This window comes from Aulonocara stuartgranti (genome assembly GCF_965226115.1).
Source record: "Aulonocara stuartgranti genome assembly, chromosome: 11".
Taxonomy (NCBI): Eukaryota; Metazoa; Chordata; class Actinopteri; order Cichliformes; family Cichlidae; genus Aulonocara; species Aulonocara stuartgranti.
The window spans coordinates 20,695,184-20,721,641 of NC_138947.1; the positions used below are offsets into that span (position 1 = coordinate 20,695,184).

Consider the following 26,458-nt stretch of genomic DNA (forward strand, 5'->3'; position numbering starts at 1 on the left):
AATAGAAAGCTTGAAAGCTGTTTTAATATAAACATCTGAAAAGCTGAAAGGTGACATCCTCCTCTTGAGTTGCATCAGCTGAGCTGAGCAGACTAAGGGGCGGGACAAGGTGCTGAGAACCAGCAGGCCATTGGCTCTTAATGCCCCTTTTCTGCTGGCTGCAGCTCCAGTCCTGCTGCTCATAAAGTGAGTTAATAATAGTGGTGAAGTTATAAAACACAGACAGTTTCCTTTCTGTTTTAGGAAATTGCAGGAAGAACATGAGTCACAGCTTGGGAAAAAGAGTTTGACTGCATGTAAAAAAGCAATGCAACTGTACACAATGACACTATGGTTTAATATTTTGCAAGACAGCATTAAAGGTTATTCAAATGTTGAAAAAAGTTAAGGAAGAAGCATTTAAATACTTCAGAAACATTACTGAACAGGTTTAAAAAAAAAAAGGCATAAATGCATGTGAGTTTTTAAATTAGGTAAATGTGTTGATGAGTTGTTGTGTTGTAGAGGTGCGGACACTTAAATCCTCTTTTATACATGAATATATTTACTCACTAATGACCAAGCAGCATTTTCTGGCTTCATTTTAAAATGACTTTATAGAAGACACAAATAGCAGACACTTTTGAATGACTTATACATTTCCTCATTTAATTGAATGATAATATTAACTCATTCACTGCCAGCCATTGGCAGTGAATGAGTTAAACCCATTGACTCATTCACTGCAATTGACGGCTATAGACGTCAATGGCAGTGAATGAGTTAATAAAATTCCTATTAGTCCAGAATGACACCACCTCTAAACTTTCTATACTTAAAATAGGGACCTACAGTACAGTACGTGGATAAATGTACCTTTAAAACTAACTGGTCTAGAATTACCAGGTAAATTGGTTGCATTGATATGGAGTTTCTATACAAAAACATTTAATCCCTTTTTAACCCATTCATACGGATACAATGAGGACAGGGTAGCATTCACAGCACCAGCCTAGCCATTGGATGCAGTGGGAAGATCCATTGTTTCTTCTCAATGACGCTTTTCTGAGTGAACAGCGAGGAGTGACCCACCCACCTTGAGATTAGAAGTTAGCTAATGGACGACCCTCCTACTGTGCAGCCGAGGTTGGGCAACAAAGAATTTGCATCCGATTTGCATCCTCATTGTTCTACAGCAGCTTTTAAAGGTAGAAAAGCCAAATGACTGCTCTCTGAGATGAGTGAAATCTGTAAATTTGTGTTTTTCATCAATAAGAATTATGTTGACACCTTGAGTTGTGATTATCACAAAAATTATATTATAAAACATTTTTTTCTTATTTCATGTATAAGGATGTGTGGCTTTTTTGCACAACTGTTTTCATCATGATGCAGAAGGAAGTTTGTGATGATGCCACATAACTGATGAATAAACAGCAGTTTTCTTTTTTAAAAAAATACATGTTACAATTAAAAATGTCATGTGGAACCCTCTCGTAGCAAAACAGTGACATACCACGTTAGGGTAGTTTGTGCAGTATAAATCCCTGTATTCCTGCTATGATTGGCTGGGAAGCCTGGAATTTCAAAACTCTTAACAAGCGAGAGTCTTCTATCTATATAACCGGTTTTCCAGCTGGTTTGCTCGTGAACTTTTTGAGATGAACGCGGAAGTGAAGCCAACTAAGCTGCTGAGTCACAAACTGTGTTTCTCCACAGATGGTCAGTGCTAACATGGTTACTAAACATGGTGGAGCTCTGCAGAGTGACTGTCAGCAGCTGCTCAGTGTTAATATCCATTGTAGGTTAACTAGGAATGCTTGAAATAAAAGAAATCAACAGGAGAGCATTGTCAGAGAGACCGACAGGAGGTCCTCTACAGAGAGTCACATAACTTTTTATCCATGGAACAGAAACAATAAACTTGCTTGGTTCAGCTAAATTTGTCCTGGTACTGTAAACATTGATGTTACTTTGGTTCCTGCTGACATTAGGGAAAATATCTGTATTTATTCAAAAGCAGTATGATGCCTCTCGTGTCTCTCTGTTAAACGTGAAGCTACGGCCTGCTGTCTTTTAACCTAACTCAGCAAAGCAAACAAAAGCATTCCTTTCTGCAGACAAACATTTTTTTTCTGACTTAATATTCTATTGAATGCTTTTCCTGTTAGTTTCACAGAACCACAGCTGATGGTTTACAGTGAAGAAACTATTTGGATGACTAAGTTTAAAAGCATGGGTTTTCTTTGTCTGAAGATGAATGAGACTGAAAACACTCTTACATTTCCCATGCTTCCTGTACAGAAGTGTGGCAAATATCAAGTTGATAGGTTAGTGTAAGCATACGCAGTGTCCATACTCTTATGCAATGGTGCACTCGCATGTACTCAAAGTAAAAACAGGTCTGAAGGATTTTTTATTTATTACAAAACTAACTTACAGCTATGATTTTTTTAAATTTTACATGTGTAGTTGTCAGTAAATTTGATGCCTACATTTGTAAGATCTGGTTGCATAAGTTAACAAGCAAGTAAATAAACTGACAACACTGGTGTCCACATACCAGAGTGGCAGTGTTTAAAGGACTTAGTGTCCTCTGTTTTTTGGTATACTGTGTTGATTCGATTTCATCTTTGTGACTGCCACACTGAGGTGTAAAGGGTGTTCTTCACTTTGCAGTTGCAATCAGTAAACATTGAAGGAGAAAGCATTCTATTAATGCAAATATCACCTTTTATTCAGTGTATATTATGCAACAGTGTGTCGGTCTAATGGCATGATGACTGCAATTTGTGTGGTTTAGATCACGTAAGAGCAGCTAATGCAGCACTTGTAAGTGGTGGAGTATTTGTAGCGTGTTTTATGTGTCCAGATGTCATATGAGTGGTGACCCAATTCTTCAGCTGATGGTATAATACTCAGATCCCCACAGCGCCATGGTGAACTACATAACTCGTTCAAATATTTTAACTTTCCTGTTAGTCCTGCTTTATCCTTCTACCCCTTCTGTAATCAGTTTACATTTGATTGCATAAGTTAAGGGGACTGTGCCTGAATGAGCTCCAGTTATATATTTTCTTTGCCTTCTCCTGTAACTGGTCTGCCCTTTGATTGCTTTGTGGATGCTTTTGGACCGTGAGTTTTGAACATAATTAGAACTGCATTTAAGTTTCTTGCAACTGCCTTAGGAAATAATTAATTTGGCAATTAAATAAAGAATCCATAAATATATACAGAGCCCGCAAATGATGAAAGTCTCATGTCACTGTTTATTAGGGACTGATAGAGAAAGAAAATGCCTTCCGGAGCTACAGTATTTTTCCCAGGGAAGGAAGAGAAATAATAGATTCTCCCATAAAGAATGAAAAATGTATTTTATTAATAGAACATCTTAAGTCCATCATTTAGACTGCCTTACAGAGCAGAAATACAAATGTCCTCAATTCCCTCGTCTTTCTCAAATAAAGCAAAATAAAATGTGAAGCATTCAAGCAACACACAAAAAGCTGAAGATAGGAAACTCAGAACAAGTTAAAAAAAATCATCACTAAAAAAAAAAAAAGTAAAAGTGAAAGTAGGACAAAGTTATATAAAGTGACAAGTGAGCAGCTCATGGTTAAGGTCCGAGGACAACTGTATGCCCCAGTCACCTGCAGGTGAAGGTTCAGCCTGTTTATCTCTGCACAGTTAAAACTTTGTCACTGTGTAGCAGCACTAGAGTTTCCTCATGGAAACACAATGCTGATTTAGAACAACAAATAAACAAAGACAGGATAAGGCCAGTCAGTGAGAGAAAAAAAAAGACAAGTGCATCTACAAAATCGGCTTTAACAGTTAGCACAATGCATAAAATCACTCCATAAACATCCATCCATCCATCCATCGTCATCCGCTTTGTCCGGGGTTGGGTCGCGGGGGCAGCAGCCTAAGCAAAGAGGCCCAGACCTCCCTCTCCCCAGCCACCTCCTCCAGCTTGTCCGGGGGAATACCAAGGCGTTCCCAGGCCAGCCGAGAGATATAATCTCTCCAGCGTGTCCTGGGTCTGCCCCGGGGCCTCCTCCCGGTGGGACATGCCTGGAACACCTCACCCAGGAGGCGCCCAGGGGGCATCCTTGTCAGATGCCCGAACCACCTCAGCTGGCTCCTTTCGATGTGGAGCAGCAGCTGCTCTACTCTGAGCCCCTCCATAAACAGTTAATTAAAACATCAAAATGACCCAGTGCTTTCTCTTTGTGCCGTTTGACAGTTAGTGCAGAATGAAGAAAACAGGAAATATAAGTTTCACAAAACATCTAGCAACAGAAGCTAAGCCTGTTTTCCTGTTGGTTCACCGTCTTGATGAATGTTGGGTGGATTCCTCTCAGTATCCCCAGAATCCCACTGACTTTGGTGGTCAGACTTACTTTTCCCAAACAGCCAACTGAAGTCCCTTCTAGAGCTAATTCCATGCAAACACAATCTTTATATAACACAGGACACTAACACAACCGTGTTAGCATGCTGACAAGATGATTTTACTTTTTGGCTAATGTTATCGTATACCAGTGAACCTGCAAACTCCAGTGCTGAACTGAAAACTGCAGTTCCCTCTGATGGCCACTTGAGGCTGGCTCCAGAAGACTTTCATGTTAAAATTCCCAATTTTACAACATTAAAAGCATTTTTAGCTCCGGATCAAATCATCGAACTGGATCTGAACTGAGTACTGTTGGTACTTTTGTATAAATTCATGCATGCTATTGGATAATATGGTCTCTTGTGAGATAGAGTCTGTCCAAAAAGTTTGCACTTCAGATTTCGTGAGAAAAGCTTTAGTTTAGTAAAGTTTGTTAATTAGCAGTAATTAGTGGATTTCTGTTTCAATGTATTACAGTTTACAGATACAGTTTGCTAACCAAGCCTGCTTGCTTACAACTTAGTACCATAACGTCTTGTCTAAATATGATTGGTTCAGACACCACAAAACCAACAAGTCAGTGGCCAAAACACTATTGTTAAAGCCTGGTAATGAAGAATCTAAAGACCAGTTGCTATAGTACCAGCACAAGTTAAAACTCAAGATCTTTTTGCTAGCTTACTCAGAAGCTTTAAAACACATCTCACTGTGTTTGCAGCTAGATTTTCTAAAAGGTCAACTCTTTTAGTCATTTATTTTTCCTGACAACTGTAGCAGTCAGTCTTTATGGTGGTGTTTCAGTTAGCATACAATATTAGTACACTACTATGCTAAATGCTAACGCACCGACCAGATGACGTTGCTTTTGCATGATGGTGCTGTTTGAGTGCAAGAGCAGCGAGTATAATGGCCCCGACAACTGTGTTAGGTTGAAAGTGAACATAGAAAGAAAAGTAAATGATTTCTACTTTGAACAACCAAAACTGAATCGTGATATTTACTTTATTTCGCTTAAAACAAAAATAAATCATCTCATAAATACACTCTGGGTGTCCGATTATGCTTATAAATGACATAGTAATAATTTTCTTAATAACATTTAATATAAAATTGGCACCTTTCTACACAGAAATTCAAAGGGATTATTCACATTTATCTCATAGATATCTGAAATTCAGACATGGAGCTCAGTGCAAATTGAGTAAACTATCATTTTGTTTAAAAATTGTCTGATTGAACCACATTTTGCTTGGAACATCAAACGTTTTCATCTTCGTCTTCTTCATCCGATTACATTGCAACACGGGGAAAAGTTTGTCCTATCAGGAATCAGTATCATAAAGTAAGCTCAACAGTCTGGGAGTTCTTTGGTTACATAGCTTCACTGATCTTAAAAATATTGCTGATGCGTTCAAATTAAATCTGATTCTAAAAAGTCAGCTATGAAAAAATATCCATCTGTTTTATACTAAGTGGAAAGATAGTTAACTGACATTTAAGTGAGATAACCCATTAATGCGATCTTGTAATACAGATTCCTGACAGGAGTTTAAAGTTCTTCACAACTTGAAAAGTTGTGGTTTTGCTGGAGTTTAGCTGGAATGGAGACATTCAGATTGCTGATCAAGTTTCATAGCTGTAAACAAAAACCTTAGGCATGTATGTGGGTTAAAGACTGCAATAAAGCTGTTGTGCTTTGTCCTTTAGTTTCAGTTTCATTTTATCAGGAGTGTTGATAGAAACCTGTCATTGATAAGAAGAGCAAATAAAGCAGAGGATTACAGAGTTCAGCGTTATCTTTTTGTGCAATAACTGTCTTCACTCACTATCCTTGGTCCTCTTGACAGCTACGACTACCCTGAGTGTGAGGAAGACCAAATTTCATCCTGAGAGTCTGAGTCCTCCAATTGAAGATCCTCTTTCTCAGCTCTCTCAGTGTTGCCTCTGGCACATGAAGTGACTCTGTTGATGTTGTTCAGAGGGACGTACGAATAATCCTTGCGCTCGGGAAAGTGAGATGCCACTGAAACGGCACGGCACGCCTGTACGAGGTGAACCAGCAGGCTGGCTGAGAGGACAGTAGCCAGGGTGAAGGTGATGATCAGCCACGTTCGCCTGAGGAGTGGAGGAGGTTAGATCATTTCAATGATGAATCCAGAAGCCACATGTATCAGTACAAAGCACTCACTGCCTTACTGTAATGAGAGCAAGCAAGGTTTCCTTACAGTGTGCCTTCATTTTAAAACTGGATTTTACTGAGTGACTGAGTTCAATAATGTCCACAGCTGTATTTGCACTTGTGCAGTTTCTCCTTCTCCTACAACTTTAAACAGCTTTTCATACAGGAACTGACCCACTTGTGTGGCAGGGATAATATAAAGTTGTGGGAAATATGTGCATGTTTTTTTTTTAAACATCAAATGTTTAGATTTTTAGGTTCCACTTTTATAGTATTTTATAGTGAACCGCTAACAGTCCTACAGTAGGAAGATTTACTGCTGCAGGGAGATTTAATGCCCAAAGTGACAATGGAAACAATGTAGCTGATGGACATCAGTTGGGAAAACTATATTTAGACTATTTTAAAACATTTACTATATATAAAGACAATGTTATGGGTATGCTAAAGAGAAAAAGAGCCATTAAAAATTACGTGTTCCTGAGTGTTGGTTGAAAAACCAAATCAGTTGCTAAAATAGCTGCTTTAGGGTTAAAATGTATTTTTCCAATGTATCTCATTCCTTAACCAATTTGTTAGCCTTCTGTTTATGTAGAATATGTAGAATATAGTTTATCATTTCCTGAAGCAAATACAAATACTTTTCCTTGTCTGATAGTAAGTAGTGAGAGGAAAAAGCAACAAGCCGTGAGAAGAAGTCTGAGACATTTCTCACATGTGGCACACAACATGAGATAGTCTGCTAAGGGTTTCTTCTGACCACTAGAAACTTTCTGTCAGTACTGAGGCAGTTGCCTGGAGGAAGCTGCGTGCAGGACGACTGCTCACTTGCTTTAAAAAGCTACTTTCAGCTGCCTTCTTATTCACAAAGAGGTCACCATCATGTGGAGCTCTGCATGTTAACAAATGTTAACAAATTTCCCACGTGTGGGACTAATAAAGGTTATCTTATCTTATCTTATCTTTGAATTGGCAGATTTTTACACTATTTGTTAGAGGCAGGTTAAAAACTGTTTAATATTCAATAAGACTGTGCATGAGATTAGCATATATCTAATCAGTTTAACTGCCAGACTGAAAAGTTGGTGGTATTATTGTTACCGTGGTCTTGAGTCAGTATCTCCTTCACATGCTTGTTTGGATGATAAGGGACAGAAACAGTTAAAGATAACAGAGCTCCACCTACTTTGTCGCAGCTGATCAATCCCTGCCTGAAGTGGGAGTTGGTTTTGGAAAGTTACAAGAAATGAATGACAAAGACAGCCCCATCTGGAAGGCCCTGGGGGAAGGGGATTTCAACGCTGACATGCACTTTGACTACTGCTGAATATAACAAATTGGAACGTGTCCAATTTTTTAACAAACACTGTTTAAAGGGATTAGTTCTTTTTAAACGTGTCCTTTCCTACATAAGTGACCAAACATTAGAAACCATAGCAACAACTAACAATCCCTCACTTCCATGTGAAAGGTAATGAGGCCAGTGAATGCATCCCACCCCCAGAGTGTCTTTTACATGCCTTGTTTACATGTAAAAGAGAGAGTGTGAGAGAAAAAGCCAAATGCGGGTCTGGGCTGCTTCAGATGTTTTCTATTATTATTAAACTGAACTACAGTATTTAGAGCAGAGGGAAAAACTGGATCACTTATTAACAGGATCTGTAATTTTCTGTATACATAGCAATACCATATATACATGGAACATGGCCAAAGCCTTAGATTTCACAAACAGCTTTTTAAAAGCTCTTGGTTCTGTGTGCAGCCAGTGTGAGTGAATAAGAATTCTTGAACCTCATTCCCATTCATATTCCTTCTTATTTAACACATTAATACTACGTCGAGAGCTGAAATCAATGCTAAAAATGGTATCAAAATGGCAAAATGTAACCACTTTATTTTTTAAAAGGGAGACAATTTATTGAAAAGACCTCAAGATGCACAGCAGGGTAAAAGGTGACAGGGGAGGGTGGGTTAAGGTTGTGTGATCTTTGACACTTACTCCGTAAAATAAGGCCGCTTTCTGTAAGCGTCTTCTTCTCGCCTCCAAGATATAAACATCTTTCTAGCCAGGCAGTGTCCAGCTATGGTGAGGTGAGGAAAAAGAACAAGAGATAAATGACAGAGGACACTGACTGTGGCTGGTCAGTGTTTTTAATCCCATCCTGCATGAAAAGGTAATTTTCTAACCCAGACTTCAGCCACAATTACACTGGCTGCTCCTCCTGTAATTGAAATCTCCTCCACAGCCAAACCTTGGATTTCAAATTGGTGTTTTTCCAAATAGAGCAGCATGGCCTACTTTTATATCAGCTCTGTGTGAAATTTAACCTACAGGCTGTCACCATTAAAGGGAAACTGGAGTAGTTATTAGCAGCTCAGGTTTCCAGCGCAGTTATAGATATTCAGACTATCACTGATATAGTTGGACATGTAAATTAGTAATCAGAAACTAAGGCAAGAAATCAAAGATAATTATATGCAAGTCACACTAAATTTTGCCAACTTGTTACTCTTAGAAAAAGGATTTCTGAATAAAGTCTCCCACGCCTGTGCACCTCTGGGGAGAGGTTTATGTTTCTGTGTTGGCTTTGTGCACACGATGCCTGCTACAGACCTCATCTCATAAGTTATTGTTGGATAAAATATTGCATGGACCAATGAGTTAAACTGCTTAGAGAGATGTATTTGAATATTAATTTACTACGTCTTTAAAACTGATATCATAAGTCAACTTTGGAAAATGTTAACAGAATCAGGTGAAGACAGTATTTAAAGCTTCACTTTCTCCCATGTAGCACACAGCTTTAGATGTGTTGTCACGAGACTGAAAACACTGGAGCGATGGATAGTTAGAGCATGCAGTTAGGAAGGTAGGAAGGCCATTTGGAAGTTATGAATTATAGGTTTGTGGTTTGAACTCATACAGCGGTATCCGAGATCATTTTTTCTGTTTTTGTTGTTCCTATTAGAAACATAACAGAAGCAGTAAAAAACAAGTCTATTTATATCATGATGTAAGTAAAATATCAGACCTGTCAGGCCACATAAACAGTGCTTTAGGTCACAAAAAATGGCGTTCCTGAAAACTCGTTATAGGGTCAAGATTTTCAGAAACTTGTTCTGCAATGACATCATGTAACATCAAAGGTGTGTGGCTTTATCACATTTTTATGCTTTTTTTTTTGCTTTTGTGCAATGGCGGACATAGACAAAATACTTTTTCTGTTAACGATATTATCTGCATTTTTCTAAGCATGCGGACACATGCGCACAAATGCAAATCTCGCTTCTTCCTCTATGCACTGTCTTTTGTTTATATAATAACTTCCTGCCCCAGGCGTCTGATTGGCCAGGATTTCTATACAGTTATGGTCATATTACCATCTGTTGCTGCTATGGTATGCTCTTCACAGCCCTTGACACTGTGTTTTAATATGTTCGTGTGGGTGGAAATATTTTTCAAAACGATGCTTGAGAGGATAGGATTTAAGGAAAAAAAAGAAAGCTGAAAACCCCCCCACAAAAAACAACATCAATGATAATAATAACAACATTAAAGGGTATAATGTAATACAAGTAGAGTGCAGAGTGGAATTAAAGCCTCTTTTAAATAAACAATGATTGAACATTACTAACTTTTATGAGGATATTCACTGTACTAGTTTTGGCTACATGTACCTAATATTCTGAAAACAGATTGTAGAGCAGAAAGACATAACCGTATGAGTTACAGTGGAAAGTTTTGAGAGCTGACATGCAGGTGAGTAACATTTCCAGTCCTCCCAGATGAGCTGACACGGTGCTCCTCTGTTTAGACAGACGGCAACAAAGACAGAGCTGCGTCTACATCTGCTCTCTGCAAATATTGAATCATTTGCTCATGTGAGAATATGCACACTTCAACACAATGATAAACACCATCTCTGCCTTTTCTCCTCACGCACACACATACTGAAGCTGATTTACATAGTGTCACATTACTTTAGTGTCTCCTCTCACACTGACTGTTTTTCCTCACACATATTCTCTCACTTTCTTACACTATGTTTACTATGTGAGTATCTCACCCTACTTTAAGGAGATGGGATAGAGAATGACTGAATCAACAAATGGAAATATATTTGAAACAAAGTAGCCACATTAACCAGCTGTAAGGACTGAGAGCTGGTTAATGTGTACATGTGTAGTGCTTATGGGCAGCAGGCAAATCAGTATTTAATATCTGCTCAGCTGTTTAACAGGGAAAAAAAAACGAAAGAAGAAAAATGTAAATGAGAAACACCACAGTGGGACTTCAGTTGCACTGAAACACAGTACAGATGACCACATTTTGAAATGTGATACAGTGAAACAGCAAAGTATGTTAGACAAAAGATTTGGTCTCCAACCCTGTGGAACTACATGCTTTAAAAGGTTGCTACTTGCTGTGATTTGGTCAGAAGGCATCTATTAAATAATACTTTAGTCTTTAATCTTTCTCCTCTCTTGTATGCTGGCTGTGAATTTTGCCCAGAAGAAAGCAGGCAAAGGAGATGAAACTGAGTTATTTGCATCTTGTTTCACTTCAAATTCTCTACAAAAACAACCATAAATGTTCCTGCTTTCACAACTAGCGGCATAATTAATAATTAAATATGGTGTAACAAACAGGCTAGGGATGAGGGAAAAGGAAGGAACAGAGGCGCTGTGCATAGAAAAAAAAATTCAAACTGTTCATTCACGTGAAAACCCCTGCAGCTAATCACCAGCTGCATGAGAGCTTAAGGACAGGGTTTCGTTCATCTCTTTACCGCTACCATCAACCACCATATGACCCTGTGTGTACAAGCAGTATGTATGCCTATATATGGGTCTGCACAGGAGTTATTGCAGTTTTGTAACAACTTTGTTTGCATTCTTTTTATTTCAAGCAGTTCTTTTAAGTTTACTTTATGCTTTACGTAGCTTTAAAACAAAAAAAATAATTTAGCTTGGTTAACTTTAATAACCTTGGTCTGTACCTGTGTGTAAGGTGTAGTTGGTGCTTCCTGGCAGTGTGGTGTGGCAGCTTCCTGTTTGTGGGTCACATGGACACCGATCCTCACATTGACACTCATGAGCGCAGGACAGACCGTAGAAACCCAGAGGACACACTGAAAGAAAGAAAAAAATGAAGTGAATTTACATTTTTTAATATTTAAATAAAGAACAAACAAATTTAGCAAACTAAATGGTTCATTTTGTGACTGAAATGGTCGTCAAGTTGATTTTTCTCTGTTTCTTTTCAATCAAGTTTAATCGTCGGATCTTTTAAATAAGGTCTGAAAAGTTTTAATACCCGTTTCATTTTTACAGCCAAAATAAAAGCATGAATGAAAACAAAAAGGTTATTGAGTGACTTCACTCAGACTTTTTTTGTGATACACCTGTTCAACTGCTCATTAATACAGATATATAGTCAGCCAATCACATGGCAGCCTCTCAGTCCATTTAGACATGTAGACATGGTCACAACAAGCTGCTGAAGTTGAGTATAAAACTGAGTATAAGAGTAGGGAAAAAGGCAGTTTGGTGCCACACTGGTGGATTTGCATATTTCAGAAAGAGCAGATCTGCTGGGATTTTCCCACACAAACATATGGTTGTCTGCTTTACAGAGAATGTTCTGAATATGAGAAAATATCCAGTTAGCAGTAGGGCTGGGCCATACCATACTGTTCACAGTAATACCGGTATAATGTTGAGCAACGATAAGAAAATGAAATATCGCGATAGAATATGGGTAAAACGCGCATGCGCAGCGCCTTTGTTTTCATACGCACATGGCGGAGAATGAGAAGGACGAAAGCGGATCATTGAATGAAACGGATGAACCAGAATTGGTTTGTAAAAATGTTGCAACTTCAGTGGTGTGGAACTGGTTTAGCTTTCGTCTGTCAGAAAGCTAAACAAAGCACTATTTTTGGTAGAGCATGCTAGCGGGCTGTCGTTATTACCGTGTTCTTTTGAAAATACGGCACACTTAAAATCAATCCTTTTATTTTTCTGAAAATCGACAGTGCCCCTGTATAATCCAGTGGGCCTTATGTATGAATTCTGTTTGTGTTTACTGACCTCGAAATGATTTTATGTGGTACACGGCGCTCGAAAAGCTGTCAAATGTTTTAGTACGACTTTGCTAAGCTACGAACCTGCACCGCTTGATGGATTGTTGGAGCATTACGGCTATCTTAGGCAGGAGCCTCACGGAGTGATACGTACTGTGCTTCAACATAATATTACCGTATTGTGTGTGTATAACCTCTTTTTAAAGTTTTGTGGATATTATACATGGTTATGCTGAGGATATGTCGGCCAATTTCCACTGGAAATGCCTTTTGGTTAAACTGTCAGCAAGGAATTTGCATTTGCACTGTTATATTTTTATATAACTTTAATGCACATAAAAAACAGCTGCTTGTTTAAGTGAAAATACATTGATGTTTTTTTTTTGCACTAATAAAGTTGAGGAGTTGTAAAGTATTTTGTCTAGTGTCAATTATATTGTCAGTTATATCGTTATCGCAAATTTTCAAATGTATATCGTGATAAATATTTTTGGTCATATCGCCCTGCTCTAGTTAGCAGTGGTTCTCTTTTTGAAAATGCCTACTTGATGCCAGATATGAGAGGAGAATGGCCAGAGTGCTTTGAGCTGACACAAAGGAAACAGTAACCCCAATCACCACTTTTTGCAAGCAAGGTTTTCAGCAGAGCATGTTTGAATGTTCAAGAAGTCAAACTCTAAAGCAGACGTGCTACGGCAGCAGAAGACCACATTGGGTGCCATTACTCCTCCCAAGGAGAGGAAACTGTGCCTACAATTTACACCTTCTCACCAAAATTGGACAAATGCTGCCTGGTCTGATTATTTTTAGTTTTTGCTGTTACATTTGGATGGTAAGGTTACAATTGAAAGCATGAATCCATCTTGCATTATATCAATGATCTCTGTTTCTGGTGGTGGTGTAATGGTGTGAGGAATATTTTCTTAGCACACTTTTGGCCCCTTCGTACCTGACCATGCCTTGAAGACCATAGTGTGATCCACATGTGACACATAATACTAACTTGTATTAAGTGGTGTGAATTCTAGCCAACACAGCAAAGGTTTAGTTAATGATTTCCTTCTACAGCATAAATAAAAATGGATGGAAATCAAGTTGCAGTTCAACACATGTGACAGAACATACATGCAATAGTTCAACACAATAGTAAAGAAAATCCTTTTATTTCCACTAAAATTCCGAGTGACTTTCAACAGGTCCGGGTGAAGTGACATTTAGCATGCATAGCTCTACCTTGCTCACAGTAGTTGCCATGGAAACCTGGAGGGCAGGTGCAGCGTCCGTGGACGGGGTCACAGGAACCGCCATTAACACAGGAGCAGGTCTGATTGCAGCCGTCACCATAGAAACCAGCGAGGCACTCTGCAAACAAAAAAACAAAACAAAACAACAGAGACATTTCATGTAAGGAGCGTGTTTTATTTTTGTGTCACAGGACAGCAATCAAACAATGTGTGAACATACATACACATTTAAACAAAATATAACACAAATGAAAAAAAAAAAACAACATGTAAAGGTGCAGTGGGATGACCAACAGACCCACACGGGTGGGAAAAATGCCACATTTAATCAAACCATAACTCACCATTAGAGGCTGGTGTTGGTGAAAGTTAATGAGGTTGCGTATGTGTATAGAAGAACAAAAACATGTGTTTGCATTCTTGCGTACGTGTGACTGGATGAGGCTTTTGATTACCTTGGCTGCAGTTCTTTCCTCTCCAACCAGCATCACAGACACAGCCATCTGCAACACAGATGGAACAGACAGAAAGACATGAATCACAGAGGACAAACAATGAGTCAACAATCAGTGGGGAAAACAAGAAGTTTGATCTTTCACTTATAATACCCCCTCTAGGCAGGCTTGAAATATAACTGTAAATACTGTGCTGCTCTACGCTTCCACCACTCAAGTCAAACTGCAGTTTGTATCCAATTCTGGAGTTTGGAGCATGTCTTTGCACATTGAGCTGACAATCATTGTCAGCTAGACCTCACATCTGTTAACTTGAGTCATCGGACTTCTTAATTATGTTTGTGAAGTTTGGACTTCAGTTTTGAAATTCTACATTTTATTAGTCTGTTACTTTGCACTACTTAGCTGATATCCATGTCTGCGGATTTCAAAAGTACTGTTTATTGTGGCAGCTTGCCAGCCAAGCTTACTAGCGTTTGCTGGTAACTTAGCACTCAACCCTCTTGTCCATATGTGGTAACTTCTGGGCCCAAAATACTCAAATAGCAGCAGCCAAAACGGTAAGACTGAGGTATCAAAATGTGAACAACACAAGCTAAAAAAAGTAGGTTTTTAACAGTGTTTTTAAATGATTAAGAGACTGGGCAGCACTTATGTGAAAAGGATTGTTGTTGCAAAGATTAGAAGCCACCATTGAAAAGGCTATCACCTCTGATTTTAAGCCTGGATCTATGATATCAAAGACCTCAGTGCTCAGCTAGGATTTTGCTGTCACCAAACCACTGACACTCTTAAAAAGAAGCAATCAAATTTTAAACTGGATCCTGAAATGGACTGCAAGTCAGTGTAAAGAGGTCAGTATAGGTGTAATGTGTACACCTATCTGTAGGTCCTCTAAAAAGCAATGAAAGGAGATGTTGTTTTTTTAAAAATGGACCCCAAGAGAAGCATATATAAAATGAAAAAAAAATGGAGAACCCTTAGGTATTCCTCAACCAAGTGGGGACACACATAATGAATACTGTCCTAAATGCACAGGGGAACTCCTATCTGACAAATATGACTGGAAATTTTTAAAGGCTGTACTCTTAATACCCAGACATTGGACAAAGATTACTCTTAAACCAGCTGCAACTGCACTAAAAGCTTTAAAACTCAAATTTTAGAGGAACTTAGAGTGCACTGATGTCAAATTCAGTACATCACTGATGACATGTTTACAGGGCTAAAGGTTTAGAATTACTGTACTATAAGTAATCCTGCTATTTTGCTTTATCTTTACCAGCACTTTCATACTTACTGGCGGTACAGATGCCATGGGGTCGGCAAGCTGATGGCTGACACACCAAAGAGTCACAAGCAGCACCCTGCCAACCATCATGACACAGACAGTGTCCGTCCACACAGTCACCGTGCTCGCTGCAGTTTGCTGGCTGGCATAGTCTTTTATGGATACACAAGATGGTGGAGACCTTTCGCTCACAGCGCCACATGTTATCTGAAATACTGGGAGGGAAGGAGATGTGTTGACAGCATGGAAGGACAGAAAAAAGTCTATTAAAAAAATCAATCATTTATTAATTATCATGTACACCTATATGCACACTTTAACATTAAATGTTGGAGAATAAAAAAGTAAGTGTAAAGTTTCACAAGTGTGAAGGGACAACTCACTCACCAATGATCAGATGGATAGCTGGCCAAAACGCCATTTTTAACATAGGTGGCAGATCCGCCCCCATCCAGATTAATGGCATTGATCACTCCATGCTCCTTCAGGAAATCAGCCATCTCCCAAAGACTCAAACTGTGTTAAAAAAAAGCAGCACTGAAAAAACTGAAGACAAACACTGTGGCCATAGAAATGTTGAGGACTTTAGTCATACTGGCAGCGTGTCAGAATCAGTGACTGCCAAACAGTCTGGTGCATCTGTTACTGTCCTGTCTGTCTACATTTATTTGGTTCTGTGTTTTGTGTTTGTAATTATGTAACTACCATGTTTCTCTCACAAAATCTTGTGCATGAGTCATTCAGCTTTGTGTATTGTATGGAAACAAACTTGCATGGGTGTTGCATTAGCTTGGGCTATAAATTCCTTGGTATATGCTGCTGTACATTGCATACTTATCCCCACATACAAAAACAATAAAACAAAACAGATATCCATTTACAAGAATATCTCAAATAACTGTATACAAACATTCATAGTCCTCGGAAGGTGAATCCTACTGACACACAGGTAAAAGCTTCACGTGATAAAAAGATCATTTTTGGAGCAGATACAAGGTAGTGCTGACATTTTGCAAAAATGTCCCACAGATCACCTCTCATGGTTGGATATGAATTGCTGGCAATGTGGATAAGTGGCAAGCTTTGGTCAAAGATCATATATTTCAGACAGTAGAAATTACTTCTAAAAGTTATCTAAAAGCTTAGTCTCCAATTTGTCTTTTGCAAACAGTGTTTTTGATCTTGATTCTGTATGATGTCAACAAGGGGAGGGGGATATACTTAATATGGTCACCTCAGGTACATGGTAGCTCTGGGTGTGTGTCTCCACAGAAGCCCCCCTCTGTCATTTAAATCTTTTTTGAGAGGCAGTCATGCAGAAGACAACAGGCCTAAATACACAGTGTCCTTTAAAGGAGAGGAGCTATCATGGTTTGCCTCAGACAGAAGATGACCTGTGTCAGAATTAATACAAGAAGAACAAATACCAAAATATATTGTTTTTCCATTTACTCAGTATGACTTACCATCATCGTGGTTACAATGGCACTATAATATGAGAAATAAAGTATATACAAAACACAAAATCTTCAAAAGCTAATGAGTCAAAAACACTGCAGTCAAATATTTTCATGTTGTTGGCATTTTACTTTATGTTTGGGTTTGTCTGGCCAAATTTCTAAAACAGACGCCTGATTATTTCACCAATCGCGTGTAGATTAGGCTAAAAAGTCCAAAAATGGCCACTGTACTGTGGATAAGTGGTTCTTTGCAGTTAAGATGTCTCACAATTCAATGCTAATCAATGCATCACATAATGAACACAGAATGATTAATTAATTGTGAAAATAATCATAGATTAAGTGTCTGACTGGCTGATCATCTACGGCAACCTCCACTAGAATTAGTTGAGAATTTCAAAGAACTAGCATGTCGTTCATGGAAACTAGAGGTCAGTTTCTGAGGTCACAGCTTCCTTCGACCTGACTTTTTCATGTTTTATTGAGTGGGAGGTGGCCCTATATTGAGCAGAGATATACAGAGGGCAGCAGACATGTTCAGACGTGTCCGATTGTTGTGCTTTTCAAACCCCGATCATAAACACAACAATAGAATATCTGAAGTCAGTGCAGGTCTGTGGGGTCACAGCACTAAAGGTGGAGGGAAAATTAGATCAATGCAATTGATTGGTGGAGTATCTAAGAGGGTTGAGCTAATATAAGCCTGATAGTGTTATCGGATCTCTGTTTACCAAAACCCCTGTTTACTACATTCACTGTCAGCTTGTTTTTATTTTTCAGCCTCCAAATGACCTCGACCTGCATTAGTCCATCATCTTGTTGTTCAATGCTGTTGTTATTGATTAAACTAATCTATAATTAACAGCTATATTTTGAAACAACTTTATATTTTTTTTTTTGCATCTTGTGAAAATATCATTTCTCTGCAGAGTTTGTGGACACATTTTTACTGTTGCTGCTTCTAAAAAAAAAGATGTTTTGTTGTCAAAACAAACCTACAAGACAGGAAACAAGCAGGTCGAAAAAGCTGTGTGTTCATGTGTGTTTTGTGTGTTTACGCTTGAGCATCTGTTTACATTTGTGATGTGTCTTCTTAAGCCTTTTCCCACCAAAATACCTGTGGGGGTTTTGTGTGCGCTACGAGTTCAGGAGCCATCCCTGAGGGTCTTCTTTCTTTTGTTTTTTTTCCTGGGGGAGGCAAAAGCAGATCTAATCGTTTGTAGGCTCTGGAAACTGCTGTTCAGTGCTAACTTGGCTGTTTCTGCTCAAAGCTGATTGGCCATTTCTGAACCTTTTGTCCTTGACGGCCAGAAGTCTTCACCTCTTCAACCTCGCCATTAACAGTGTGAAGTTTTACTGACTGACAACAAAACAACAATGCAGCAACCTTGCCTACATTTATAAAACCCGGTGCTGTACCCTGGTGTTGTGACAATAATTCCCTCCATTGTTCTCATTGTTTTTATGGTTTAAAAAAAGAAAGTCATCAGAAAATAAAAACTGATTAGTAGGATGTTGCTGCAAAATGTTTGCAATACCTTACAGCCAAACCAGTACCTGTTGTGAAAAGTTTGAGAGGGTCTTAGGGCTGCTCACTGAGCCCAGATCAGCCAAAATGTCTTTGTTAGACGGTCGTTAGGTAATTTGTCTTGCTTATTCTCTGATATTTCCTGACCACAACAAGGAAGCTGCCAGTGTTAGGCTGTAGATGCTTGTGTCACAAGATCAACAAAAGATAAACACTGATGGATTAAGTTTGGTGTTGGTATAAAACAAATTTTAAAGATTCACTTTTTTCAAGGTTTTAAACATCTTTAGAAAACCAGCAAGTGGAAAATATGCAAACAGTCAACATGTCATTTTCATGGTCATGTCAAGTCTTTCAATGAGCTGAAGTAAACTGGAGACATTCCAACGTACATGGAGGTTGTTTTTCTCTTCACTGTGTGTGAAATCGGTTCCTGGATAATAAATTCCCACTTGGGACATCCTGTGTTGACTCAAAAACCAGTGAATCACTTCAAGCTAACAGGATAAATTGACTCTTTTCTTACATTTACACCCGTGTTTGCCATTTCTTTTCTAATGGTTGGAGTAGATAGCTTCCCACTCACTGTGTGTAATTTTAAAAACAAATTGTTTCAATTTCATCACTACTTCTTGCTTCAAATTTCTTAAAAAGAAAACAGCATTGTAAACATTGTTTATCACCTTTCCTTTTCTTACCCTCGTGCTTTTGTCTGTCCATCAAAATGAAACAGGATTAACCTTCCCTCTGCATCGTGGCCCACTGCCGTCCTCGCTGAAACTACATCCACAAAAGTGCGGAAACCCCCTGTGAAAATATGAGAAAATGCTTTTTTAATTATGATGTACGATTAACAGTTCAATAAAACCTGTTAAATCAAACTGTCTTGAATTTATCCCACCATAGAACTCAGGATCTACAGAAATGTGCACACCAGTATGAACCAGTTATTCCAGATTAGGAGTTTTGTGATTAATTAACTCAATATTTTGTCTTTTTTATGCTGACCTCACATTTGGGAATTTAAAGTCTAACACCTTTTCCTAACCATGCCTTTACATCCAAATGATGCATTATAAAGACATGACTCAATAATGCCTCAGTGCTGCTATTTCAAGCTAATGGCTGATTTAAACTTCTGCAGTGAATGCTTGTAGAGCCTACAATGTAATATGTAAGTCCCCAGCGTTGCTGCTGGCATTTATGTTTGTGCTTGGTGCATTATGTGTCAATTACCTTGTGGTCATGTCCCTGTGTTTTATATTCCCTATTCCCTCCTGGGTCCCTACTCTTTGTTGTTTTTGGGGGCCAACATACTTTTCCCTCAAGTTCTACCATTCCTTTGTGCACCCCTCACATCCATACTGACAGTTTCATCAATGTCCTTTCAGGAATTTGCTGACATTTGTGAGTCCTTATGTTGAAGCTGACATTAATATTCCTTATAGTGAGATGATGATTGTTTTTCTCTCACTGATAAATTCAAAAACTGCAGTGAAAATTAGCCAGAAATGTGTTTTAATCATACATCCCCAGTAACAAGACCAAACATTTAACCGAACGAATGAAGAAAAAGCAATTACCTTTATTAGAATGACCAATAAAATTTGATAAAAATATTATTTCAATGTTGTGTCTTTGCTCCAAAACAATGTTTAAAATCACTTTTTGTTTCAGTATGGTTCGATTGAAGAGTCAATCCAGGGTACCAGTTCAGTTCAGTAAAGTTTTAAATACTGTAATCAACTGTTGGCTACAGGAACAAGGCAGCAGCTATTGAGACAATAAGGTCGTGACCTTTGAATTTTTTTTCTGGGAGCCAGGTGCTCCAACACTTAAGGTTGCTGTAAGTGTTCCCTATACACAACTAAATTAAGGCAAGCTGCATGACATTGATGAGTAATGTGGCTTTTGGCCATTACATTTAGTCATTACTAATATCTATCAGTCAATACTGAGAACTACTACTTATTCCAGCTAGCTGGTACACAGAGACATATTGTACTGGCTGTTAATGGGCAACACATGAAAGGCTGCACCATGTCTCTTGCACTGCTCTATATTTTTCCATGTTATAAATTCAGCCTTGAAAAAATGTATGGGTTGATAGATAAGGCTAAATAAGACAAGATAAAAATTACTTTAATAACGACTATAGTGGCTTAGGATTAGTTTGCTCTTTGTGTAAGACAAATGACTCTAGACGTGTCATGTTTATCATCTGGCGCCATGCCACACCCCCCGTGTTAGTTCAGAGCTAGATTTAGAAAACCTGGGTCTACACACATGATAGCAGCTGTTAATTTTAGTGAAGACAGAGAGTGTAAGCACAGACAATGTAAAAGAATTAGCTGTCTATAAATGTAAAGACATTGTGGGCATTATGAACAGGCCTCTGGGTTATGCCAGTACTGAAGCACTCTAGCCAGTTAGTTACTGAATCTGATTGAATAAGCCCCAGACAATTCCAAGGTCAGAGAAAATGATGCTGGACAAGCAGAGAGTAATCTAAAATAAATTACCTCCAAATGAACTCTGTTTTTTTTTTTTTTTTAACTGAAATCCTGAGAAATGTTTTTTTATTTTATTTCTTCTTTTTTTTTTTTTTTGGGGGGGGGGGGGGGGGGGGGGTTGGTTACTGACAGGCTGGATCCTTTTATGTAACAGTTTAACGTAACCAAAAATCTGGGTCAATACCGGTCCTAATATCAAATTTTCACTATGCAAGTATCGTGGAATAAGACTTTACAGATAATATCGCAATATCCATATAAGATTTAAAAAAATTCTACCAGTCAGAATCAACCTTTACTTTTATTTGCTTAACTTCAGTCACCATCAATATCAGTATACCGTGACAAGATTTATAAATATCTCTATTTCTCAAATCCTAAAATCTTACGATTGAAAACCTTTATACATACATGTGGTCAAAGAAATGAATCCAGCTGGATGTGGATTTGCATCATTACCTGTTTCCTGTGTCTTGTTGCACTCGGCCTCAATGCTCTCATTGATGTAAATCTCGCCGTTTCTCAGTAACCACACCACCCCGCTGACTAATTGGACAAACGGATTGGACTGATCCAAAACGTCATCCTGAGATAGATACCTGAACGGTAAGAGGGGAGAAAGGAATTCAAAAAATATATAAATAATAAAATAAATATAATACTACTGTAGTACATATTATAATTTCATGTTTCTATATTTGATATTTGTGGTGATAAATAATGCTGGTAGGTAATCCTCTACTTTAGTCCAGGCTGAAATGTCTGGCATCAATTTGCAGTTTTTTATGCACCCCAGAGAAAACAAAGAATATTTTTTTACTTTTGTGTTACGACTACTAACAAATCCTCTTTTTTACCACTTTAGGTTCAGGCAGCTTTATTAACTTTAACAGCATTTCTGTTAACTTAGAGGGATAATGTTAAAACAGCATAGCACGGTGGTTCCCACATTTGTACTCGCTGTAGCTGTTTGATGCGTCTCTTAATAAAAATAAAAAAACCACACAACCCACACACAGATATCAACACTTCAGTTATCTAACAACATATTAGTCATAGCAAACAGCTGTTTGGACTCTGTACTTGATTTAGTTTAGTAGACCAAAGCTACTGAACTTTTGGACACTGTGTCTACAAAGAAAAACTGAGCTTGGCTCCATCTGGAGGAGTAAACAGCCCAACAGTCACTTCAAACTAGGACCCAAAACTGTCATTTTGTGGGCGAAGCAATGCGTCCTATTTTAAATCAGAGGTAGGTTTATTATGAGCTCGACTGACAGGTCATGGACGGCACAAAGGGCCCAAGCAGGACTGTGAGCAGGTTATTTTTTTACTGAGGTCCACTCGCTCCCTGGGAGTGTGACCGACGACACAAACCACATCATGTTGCATCATGTGCATTTCTGACCTCAGTTATCAAACAAACAAGTTACATAGAGTACTTCATGGTTTAAAGATAGACAATGAGCAGATGTTTTGTTTTTGTTCATCGAGGAAAATGTGGTGGCTTCACATATGAGTGTTATTTAACTTCTAGTTCAATTTTAATGTGATTCTCTTTAAAGCATTAATGTAAAGATATGCAGTTTTCTTTTTCTACAACAATTTGATGATAGTTTAATGCATTTCCACTGATTTAACATGCTACAATGATAAACACTAGTTAGATCAGTGAGTGATTCAGACATGAGCTCATCTTCTTTTGTTTTTCACATTAAAAAAGAGCAGAGGTTATAAGCTTATGCAAACAGGAAGTCACTGTATTGCAAATGTGCATTACTTGGGACAAAACCTGAAAAGAGGCCAGTATCAGAGGCAGAGGTGAGAAGATATTTTAGTGCCATGATGTCAGGTACAGTTAAGAACAAAGAGGGAATGGAAAGAGGTTTGTTTTTATTCACGGTGTGGTTTCTGGCTGTTTGAAAACACTGATGATACAAACTGTGAAAGTGGGCTGTACCTTGTAAAAATAAATGCTGGCTTGTACGTTGAATATTGTAATCTGAGAGCTCAATCTAGCAGTAATTCTACAATTATTGGTAACTTCACAGCGTGTCTTCTGTCCTGTCTCCCTCCCTTCACCCCCCCTAACTGGTTGCAGCAGATGGCTGCCCCTCCCTGAGCCTGGTTCTGCCAGACATTTCTTCCAGTTAAAAGGGAGTTCTTCATTCCCACTGTTCCCAAGTGCTTGCTCATACCAGGATGTTTGATTGTTGGGGTTTTCTCCATATTATTTTAGTGTCTATGCCTTTAAATATACAGCACCATGAGGTGACTGTTGCTGTTATTTGGTGCTATATATAAAATTGGATTGACACGAACATTTGTTACTTTAATTCTGCATCTTTTCTTTTTCCTTTGTTTTACAATTTTTATCTTTTTAGGAAAATATCCAACAGTCAGCCATATAAAGCACAGATGCCTGACAGAAACGGTACTTGAGACACACTTGACAGAGGAGAAAACGTGCTGTCTGGAAAATAAAAACATACTGATATGTATGATCACACTTCTTAAAAGGTTTGACTTTTTTTGCCTCCTTGCATACTGTGTGTAATATGCTGTTTAAAGGGTGTTTAAAACTGCATATAAAACATTACCTCACCTTGGATCATGTCTGTTCATGCAGATATCTTTGAGTATTTGGATGAACTCATCCTTTGTCTTTGGGGCTATGATCTAATGGTGAATCAACAATCACTGAAACGGATTTCTCTGTTTTACATTTTCAAGCCGCATTTCTTACCCAAACACTAGGCTGCCGTCTTTTCTGATTCCAAACTGGGCATTTTGCAGTCCTCCACTGTCCCGCACCACCCTGCTGTTGCTCACCACGTTTCCCAGACACTCCCTTGTTACTGTATTGAAGAAACCAGCATTTTGCGCATACAGGCACTCAGCCGCTTCAGCCGTCTCTCGTACTGTTGCCCTCACTCTCATTTCGCAGCCGCCTGGCCCCCCTGGCTCCAACACGGACACCGTCCTCAGGGGGTCGTTGACCACTGTCATGTGTCCTGGTAAGAAAGCCGCAGCAGGATGAGGTGAAATTGAATCTTCAGTGATATATAATAAAGGATTCTTGCCAACACTTTGAGATGAAGGTGGGCGAGTACAGAAGTAAAAAGAGGGATCAATAAATCAAACACCAGAGATTGATATTATTTTTTGTTCCTTTAACTTATGATGTCATCACTAACCATAAACAATTCTGGAGCTCCCCGGAATATTCGACACAAACAACTTGGTCTCAGCAACCGGCTGCCCGCTGCGGTTACTGGAGGCCCAGCTCTCATAGGTGGTGCTGCCATGAATGATGGGCTGACAATCCCTGACATAGCGATGAGAGTGGGAGGGGCCGTGGCCTTGTGTGTAGGGCAGCAGGATGTCATCGTCCATAGCCTCTCTGCAATGAGAGAAGAGTTGTTGGTCTTAATTGAAAGTGACAAAAGTCAATTAGAAAGTGCCACCTGTGTACGTTTGTGTACGTTTGTGTGCAGAAATGCCAAACATTTTCTAGTTCCATCTTCTCACAACAAAGCTCTGGTGCTTTGCTTTGTCATATACTGCCAACCTATCACATATCATATTATTCTGGACAGTTTTTTGATCAATGCCAGCAAACTGAATATTACTATGGGTTCTTTGAGATTACAAGGGGCTCCATGCTTTTATAACCAAAACAATAATAATAAAAATAATAAAATTATTGAAATCATTAGTAATCATTAGTTAGTAGCCAACAAATATGTGTTAAAAACAGACACCTCGACTAATATTAGATGCTGCAGTTTCGCTAGAAAAATAACAGCAACAAAAATAACAAATCCTGATATCCACTGCACCAACATGTAATGTCAATAAACCCTTTAGTAGCTCAGTGTGTCCATTGGCTCTCTGTGAGGAAGAAAAACATTCCCACATCTCCAAAAATAAGAGCTACAAAAACCCCTTCCCCTTAGGGACGCTGTGGAAATAAAAACGCATTTGCGTGTTAATCTTTAAACAAATAAATCATGTGAGGACATATTTTAATGGAGAAAATTTCATCACAGCCTTAGCTGGTCAAATCACAGTTTCATCACATGAAGGAATGTGTTTTCAAAAGTGCTGAGTTGTGGTTTCTGCTCAGGGTCATGCAAAAATAGTCCATGCACAGCCTGTTTTTTTTCCTAAATCTTCAAAGATCCCATTATTACTTGAATGTTAAACTCTTACTCCTTAATTTGGTTTCTTAGAATTCTTATATTCTGAAGTATATATACAAAACAAATAACTTGTATGTATGCCCACTGCCCAGTAAGAATATTTTGGTTCTTTTTACTATATTTTTTTATTCAGGTTTCAATGAAACCAATAGCCTGATGGCCCAGAGCCAATAAAAACGATGTCACTGGCCAGCTGGCAGTTTTTCCACCATTTGGGAACTTTTGCTGTAGCCAGTATTTTTTCCACTAAAAGGGCCATAAATGTTCTTTCTCAAACCACCTGTTTGGACCTCCTAACATCTACCACTAGTTTCTTCATTAAGGTGTGTTTTATAGTGTCAATGCACAATAACATCAAGTTGTTTTATACTATAAGGTAAAGGTCCTGCAGTATTTAGGAGAAAACCCTAACATTTAAGCAACCACCTATCAGCAAACACTTTGAGATCGTGGAAAGGAAAAACCCCACGACCACTTGGGGAAGAGAAGAGAAAAAAAGCTAGTCCAACCTAGAATCTATTAACTAGTTTTCAGCTTAACACTGAGGCAGGATGTCTCTAATTTTAGAGATATTGCTTACATGAAAAAGGAAGACCTACACATTTGTTTAATGTGAGCACTGAAGGAGATATCCTGGCAATAAGATTTCTCACAGTGTTGCTAGGTGAGTATCTGGTTAATTACATCAGTTCTCTCTGAATTTAGGAAAAGAAAATTACAGGACATCCAGATGTTTATGTATTTAAGACGTGCCTGTAGCTTAAATGTGTTATCTGGCTTCACAGATAAATATAGCTGGGTATCAACTGCATAGCAAAGATTATGTATGCAGTATTACAAGCATGTATGGATAGTACTGCACATAGATATGTTTCAAACCATTCCAGTGCAGTTTCTTTTTAATAACAGCAGTATGTTCTAATCTCTGTAGTAAAACATTGTGGTCAGTGGATGCTGCAGTTAAGTCTAACAGGGCAAACAGAGTCCACTGCCCGAAGCATAGGAAAATAATTTGTAACCTCCACTAGTGCTGTTCCTTTGCTGTATTTAACTGAAACTCTAATAATATTATTTAACTATTTCTTGCAGATATCTTTAATAATAGTGTATTCGTAATACCAG

At 38.5% G+C, this 26,458-nt stretch overlaps 1 protein-coding gene across 4 annotated transcripts in view; it reads right to left on the reverse strand.

The window, feature by feature from the left end:
- Nucleotides 1-26,458, reverse strand: part of nagpa (N-acetylglucosamine-1-phosphodiester alpha-N-acetylglucosaminidase) — a 38,952-nt gene that overhangs the window by 10,839 nt on the left and 1,655 nt on the right. For 3 of the 4 annotated variants that reach the window (XR_014279596.1, XR_014279597.1, XM_082551127.1), the window contains exons 2-11: nt 24,329-24,534; nt 23,878-24,145; nt 21,591-21,730; nt 19,317-19,425; nt 16,018-16,146; nt 15,640-15,845; nt 14,340-14,387; nt 13,874-14,002; nt 11,555-11,686; nt 8,554-8,635 (exon numbers count right to left, since the gene is read on the reverse strand). Coding sequence is in view for 2 of the 4 variants with exons in the window: in XM_082551127.1 (XP_082407253.1) it covers nt 8,554-8,635; nt 11,555-11,686; nt 13,874-14,002; nt 14,340-14,387; nt 15,640-15,845; nt 16,018-16,146; nt 19,317-19,425; nt 21,591-21,730; nt 23,878-24,145; nt 24,329-24,534 (1,449 nt within the window). In the remaining 2 variants the exon portion in view is untranslated. Of the gene's footprint in view, nt 1-5,359; nt 6,491-8,553; nt 8,636-11,554; nt 11,687-13,873; nt 14,003-14,339; nt 14,388-15,639; nt 15,846-16,017; nt 16,147-19,316; nt 19,426-21,590; nt 21,731-23,877; nt 24,146-24,328; nt 24,535-26,458 lie in introns of those variants that run through there. The other variant, XM_082551126.1, reaches the window with a different exon arrangement.